At 32.7% G+C, this 6,786-nt stretch overlaps 1 protein-coding gene across 1 annotated transcript; it reads left to right on the top strand.

Annotated features, from left to right (window-relative positions):
• Nucleotides 1-4,954: 4,954 nt before the first annotated feature.
• LOC139867734 (uncharacterized) lies at nt 4,955-5,398 on the top strand. Its single transcript, XM_071856094.1, has one exon. The coding sequence runs from the start codon at nt 4,955-4,957 to the stop codon at nt 5,396-5,398; it is 444 nt and encodes a 147-aa protein (XP_071712195.1).
• Nucleotides 5,399-6,786: the final 1,388 nt, after the last annotated feature.

Genomic DNA, 6,786 nt, shown 5'->3' with positions numbered 1-6,786 from the left:
TTATCAATCTTACAAACAAGTTGTTTAAATATCAATTGCAGATTCAAGAGCAATTTTAATTAATGTCAATCATAATTCAGTTGATCATATCTTTTAATTCGTTCACCGAAATTACGCGATTTCTAAATGAAAAGTTATTGATTTTTCGCCAGCTTTCCAAAAACATGCATATCATATACCTTTTATCAGTAATATATGTATTTAATTCGTGATTCATTATAAAATGTTTAACGATGAAATTTAGCATACAAGCATGCATAAACATATATACTCGAGCACTAGACATGTATACACTATTAATATATAAAAGATAAGATATGAATGCTCACTTATCAATATTGTGATTCAATATTGCAGGAAAGTACGTAGACGCAACAGAGATGATAAACACTAGGTTTGACTTGCGAACAATACCCATGAACATTACCCATAACCTCCAAAGCTATAACCCATAATTTTCCTTAGCTCTATCCAGCTCATAAAATCCGTTTTGAAAATCACCCGAGCATAACTCCGTCGTAGTATTTTATGTATACTACTAATACTTAATTTGAATATTGCACTAGAATTATTACGGAATAAAAATATATGAAATAAATATATATGTACATATATGTGTGTGTGTTTCTGCAATCGATCGATCGATCGATATATATAGTTAGAAAATAATATTATAATAATAAAAGGAATCAAACGTGTTTAATTATAATAATATAATAATATAATAAAGTAATAAAATAATAATATAATAATAAAAGGAATCGTACGTTTATAATTATAATAATATAATAATATAATAATATAATAAAGTAATAATATAATAATAAAATAATAATATAATAATATAATAAAGTAGAATATAATAATATAATAATAAAATCGAATGGATTAAGATTTTAAAAGTCGTATTTTTAAAATACTTCAGGGGTATTTTATGTAACTTATAATTAATAATTTTAATCATGTCGCTTTCATGTGAATAGTAAATTAATTAATTTCGTTTTATTTACTATTCATATGAATAGTAAATAAATTAATTTTGATTCAACTATTTAAGCTACACGTTGTTGTACGTTGTGCTTTACAATTTGTACATTTTTAATTTAACTTCGTTTCTTAAAAAAAATTACAAAAATTATATCATAAAAATAAAACGACTTAATACGTAAAATTTTTAATTTGAAAAGCATCGTTTAATAGTAAATTTTTATCATTTCATATTTAAATATTATTCGCATGATTCCGTATATATTGAAAACTCTTATGTTTATATAATACATGTTATGACGTTCGTGAATCGTCGGACAAATAGGGTAATTGAATAGTTCAAGAATTTTGAGATTCAGTTTTATAGACTTTGCTTATCATGTCGGAAACGTTAAAGATTAAGTTTAAATTTGGTCAGAAATTTCCGGGTCATCACACGTACATGGTATTAATACATCTAAAAGTGAACTAAATAGCCTAGCATCTTGGTTTGGTTGTCTTGAGGGGTCCTTTCCTTTCATTTATCTCGGACTACCTATCAGGGCCAACCTCAAACTCTATAAAAATTGGACGCCCGTATTCGATAAATTTTAAAAACTGGCTCGCGGATTGGAAATGTAAATCTATATCCTTCGGAGGTGGACTCACTTTAATCAAGTCGATCCTTTCTAGTCTACCTCTTTATTACTTTTCACTTTTTAAGGCCCCGGTGGGTGTTTTAAAAGACCTTGAAGGAATTAGGTGGGACTTTTTTTGGGGTGGTTCTAATGAACAAAAAAAGATGGCGTGGGTTAACTGGAACCAAATTTTATTACCTTATGATTCGGGTGGGTTAAGGATTAGTTCTCTAAAAAATAAAAATTTGGCCCTCCTAACTAAATGGTGGTGGAAATTCTTATCAAACAAAGAGGCACTTTGGGTAAAGGTCATAAAAAGTATCTATGGATATAACGGTGGGCTAGAATGTATCTCTCCTAATCTTGCAAATATCAAAGGATTAACCGGCACTACGTGGTCCAATATTATCAATTTCAAACACACCCTAACCAAGTTAGGGTGTGATATTACTAACGACTTTGTTAAGTTCATTGGTTCAGGGATGGAAACATTGTTTTGGCATGACAAATGGATTGGCGAAACCGTTTTAAAGCAAGCTTTCCCAAAGTTATTCAGGCTCGAATCAAACAAATTGGCATTGGTTTCGGACAGGCTGCAGTGGACCGGTTCAGAGAGATGTGTACAGTTCACATGGCAATGGTCGACACTTCCTAGATGGCGCATACTGTCTGACCTCCAACAACTTAAAAATCGGCTATCAGTAGCCAAATGCTCGGGTAGAAATGTTGACGATCGGGTCAGGAAACCGTGTTGCTTCAGTATTTACACTACGAAGTTATTGATCGAGCTGTTAAACTCCTCTATTGATTCACATGTCAAACCTACTATTAGAAAAAATCTAATCCCACAAAAAAGTGGGTATCCTCATGTGGCGTGCCTCCTAGAATAAATTACCTGTAAGATCCGAATTAGATAGTCGGGGAATTGATTTGGATTCCATTAGATGCCCGGTTTGTGATGATGATATTGAGTCCATAAATCACTCATTCATCCTCTACAAAACGGCTTTTGACATATGGGAAAGAATTTACAATTGGTGGAACCTTAACATGAAAATTTTTGCGGATATAAATGAACTCACAAAAGGCTCGAATTCACAAATTCATATGACAACCGAAGCTTCCGTTTGGCAAGCTATAGTCTGGGTCACTAGCTATTACATTTGGAAAATAGAAACGATCACGTGTTTAATAAGTCCAGATTTTGCAACGCTAAAATAGTCTCAAAATTCAAATCAAATCTTTTGAATGGATTTCATCAAGGCTAAAAATTGGGTATATAGATTGGCATAATTGGCTAGAAAACCCAAGAAAATTTGATGTCAACCCGCCAAATAAAGAAGGTATCGGTTAATATTTCAGGGTTTTTTTCATCCTCTCTAGCAGGTGATCTCTTAGTTAGTACCTAAATGGTGTCGGTTACTAATTGCTTTATCGCTAAGATAGTTTAGTACTGTAATTATAATCGGCCCAGCTTATCTAAGTGAGTAAAAGCTGAGAGTTAGCCTGTGAGTTGAGGGTTTTTCCCTGTGTCTTCGTTCGAGTATACCTCTTAGATCGGTAGGGTTTATTTATACATGTAAATGCTCTCTTGTGTATGTTTCGTGTTTTATGGCCTTTGGCCCCATTTGTACTTCTTATTTTTTAATAAAACTGTTGATCTTTCAAAAAAAAGTTATTTAATTATAATGAAAATCATTATTTATAACCTAAGTTTCAATTTCATAATCATAAGTTTAATTAAAAGTTCGCCGGGTCATAACTTGAGCCTCGGGTGTCGGTTTTCGACGAATTTTATATATATCCTCATCTAACCAACCAACCCAACACCTTAGTGCACTCAAGAACACCTTAATATCAGTCCATAGGTCATGACATACAGCCATGAACCAACATTGCTTTAATCCGTTTCAAAAACTTGTTTTAGCCATTCCGGGTGATCCGTGGCTCGAATTCCGATGACCCGAACATGAATGTTCATCCCATAATCAATCCTAACCCAATGGCACACCCTAAAGACTCCAAATATGGCCACAAAGTTGCACCAAAACTGATCTTACAAGTTATCACATTTCAATTTCAACAAAACACTAAATCATGCATATTTTATGATCCGTAACTCGAAATGACATGAATCCAAAGCCTAAAATTATGCTATTGATGAGAGGAACTCATTTATACACTTTAATTAGTCATAAACATATGTTAGGTTAATTTATTTTAACAAAAATTTCACTATCCGCTTTAATTCATACCGAAAACACAAGAAATCGAGAATTTCTAAGCATCAAATCAACAACAGAATCATACACAAGTACTATAGTTTCAAAATAAGATTATAATCAGTAAAAATAAATAGAAATGAAAAATCTAGGGCTTGAGATTATACCCTAATCAAAGATTGATTGATATGAACGCGTAGAGAAGAACGAGAGCAATTCGTTGATACTAAAAGCCCTTTGATTCAAGTATGATTTTGATTTAAGATGATGATGATGATGATGATGATGATGATGCTTGTAGGTGTCAGCCAAAAAGAAGAAAAAGAGGAGGAGAGAAATAACTTGATATGTTTAGAAATAATGAGGAATGAATTAATTTTGAGATTAAAATGATACTAGTCAAAAATTGCACAAACACCCGTCCCCTTAAGGGGTTTGGCTGTGTTATGCATGGGGGTGGGCTCCTTTTGACCCAAATTGATAAAATGTATAATTGCTTGTGGCCCGAATGCCCGAACGAAGCCCGAAACGCGAAAACACTGTTACGCGATTAAATCTTCGGAGGAAACACGTACACGCGAAAAAATAAAATATAGAAATACTATATATACTCATATGATATAAAAATATCATAAATAAAATAATTTAGATTCAAAATTCTCAAAAGTCTGATTATTGGTTTGAAAACCGAAATGATTCTCCGGATAGAAATCCACGATACTTAGAAACGTACAATTTTAAATACGAACACATATATTCACATAACAAATAATAAAGAATATATTATTACTAAAATAATAATATAAGTCATAGTAATGATGTGGCACGAATATCAATTAACGGATGTTAAATATAAACTGAAAAAGATAACGGAAAAAGTAGGGTCGTGACGGGTTTTCCGAATGAAATCGTAAGTGATAATGGTAAATAGTTTGCAGAAAATCTGTTCAGAAGTTGGTGTTAGGATTTAAGCATTAAGCAAACATTCATCTCTGTTGCTCACCCGCAAGTAAACGGACAAGTTGAAGTAACAAACAAGAAAAATGTAGCTGGCATAAAGCTAGATTGAGTTTAAGTCAGACTAAGTTGGTAGATGAAGTACCATATGTTTTGTGGGCTCATCGTACAATGCCAAAGCGGAGCACGGGTGAAACACCATTTAGCTTGGTATACGGTACTGAAGCAGTGATACCAGCTGAAATCCGTGTACCAACACATAGGGTTTTGGCGTTCGATGTTGAAAACAATTCATCCGCTTTGCGTGAAAATTTTAACTTGTTAGAAGAAAGGCGTATCATGTCCGCTATCCGCCAAGAGGATGCTAAGCAGCGAATGGAAAAATATTACAATAAACGGGTTAAGTATATGCAATTCAAAGAAGGAGATTTGGTGTTAAGGGACAATGAAGCAAGCAGACAAGCAAAGCAAGGGAAGCTGGGGGCACGATGGGAAGGGTCATACAAGACATACAAGCACATCCTAACGGATCATATACCCTTGCAGCGCCCTCCGGTGAGGAAATGCAGCGAACATGGAATGCAATGGGTCCCGAATTCTTTTTCAAATATTTGAATATTTTAGTAGTAATTTAACTTAAAAAAATACAAATTCGAAAAATATATGGGGTTCGAGTAGTTAAATTTAGTAATGTCCCACAATTTAAAAGAAAAACTATAAATTTGAAAAATATATGGGGTTCTTCAATTAAATTTAGTGGTGTCCTATACAATTTAACGGGTATTTTCTACTAAAAATTTTCAAACTAGTGTTATCCCGTGACCCACGGACTTACACCTAAATTTGCCCTTGGATGGGTTGTGTGAATTATTCGGTAAAGTTTGTGGATTTAGATGTATTTGAAATTAAGGGACTGAGATGGACGCATATTTGTGACCAACATAGAAAGATGACTGAAGAGAGAAATTGGGGGTTGTGAGGATTTCGGGTTTATTAGGGTTTTAGAAATAAGACGCGCGCATTTCAAAAAGAACCAGCAATCGAGTTTTCAAGGACATAGATCCGTTGGATATGTGATGGGTCCAGTCTTTTGGACCAAGATCTCCATATAAATCAAAGTCTAAATCTACATTATAGGTCTCGATTTCATGTTAACTTTTATACCATATATATTTATCTTTTCCACAATCTTTTTAGTCTCTTTATTGTTACTTTTTATAAATCAATATTTTGAAAGATGTAAATAAAATGTTCAAGAAGTAATTTTTACAAAAAAAAAAAAAAAAAAAAAAAGTTAAACTCATTTAATTAACTTAATGCTCTTAAAAATTGCAAGTAAATAATCAATCTTAATCGACTCTTTATCTAATACTTAATCAAGGTGTTTAAAAAACAAAACAATTTTTCTAGAACAATTGTTAATTTTAATTTCTATTAACTAAACAATTTTTATTTTTATTTTTTGTCCGTCACCAAACGCCACTAACAGTACCAACAAACACCATCAAACGCCAATACCATCAAACGCCAATACCATCAACCTTCCAACACCATTAATCCGCCATCAGCCATCACCGTCACCACCACTTGTTTAAAACAAAAAAATTGTGAAACCCAGATATGTTGTTCAATCAAACACAAAAAATAGTGAAATTTACTAGAAAACCCATATCTGTTGTGAAAACCCAGATCTGTTGTTCAATCAAACAAAAAAAATAGTGATATTTTCCCGAAAACCCATATCTGTTGTGAAAACCCAGATTTGCTGCCAGCTACCCCCAACGCCGAATAAATATTCATTTCAAATTCATTGACAAAAAACACGGAAACAATATTAATGAGTATACACTATTGAATTTAAAAAACAACCAAAAACCCACGTTTAGATATTTGTTGTTTGGATTAGTGTTTATGTATGTTTAGTATATTTCCTTAGACTTATCAAAACCCCTTGAAATCGAATTTTTAGGCAAAAATCACCAAATTCAGCGAGTTGATGGTGA

This window comes from Rutidosis leptorrhynchoides, chromosome 9 (assembly GCF_046630445.1).
Source record: "Rutidosis leptorrhynchoides isolate AG116_Rl617_1_P2 chromosome 9, CSIRO_AGI_Rlap_v1, whole genome shotgun sequence".
Classification (NCBI taxonomy): Eukaryota; Viridiplantae; Streptophyta; class Magnoliopsida; order Asterales; family Asteraceae; genus Rutidosis; species Rutidosis leptorrhynchoides.
This window is presented reverse-complemented; position numbering and strand designations above follow the sequence as displayed.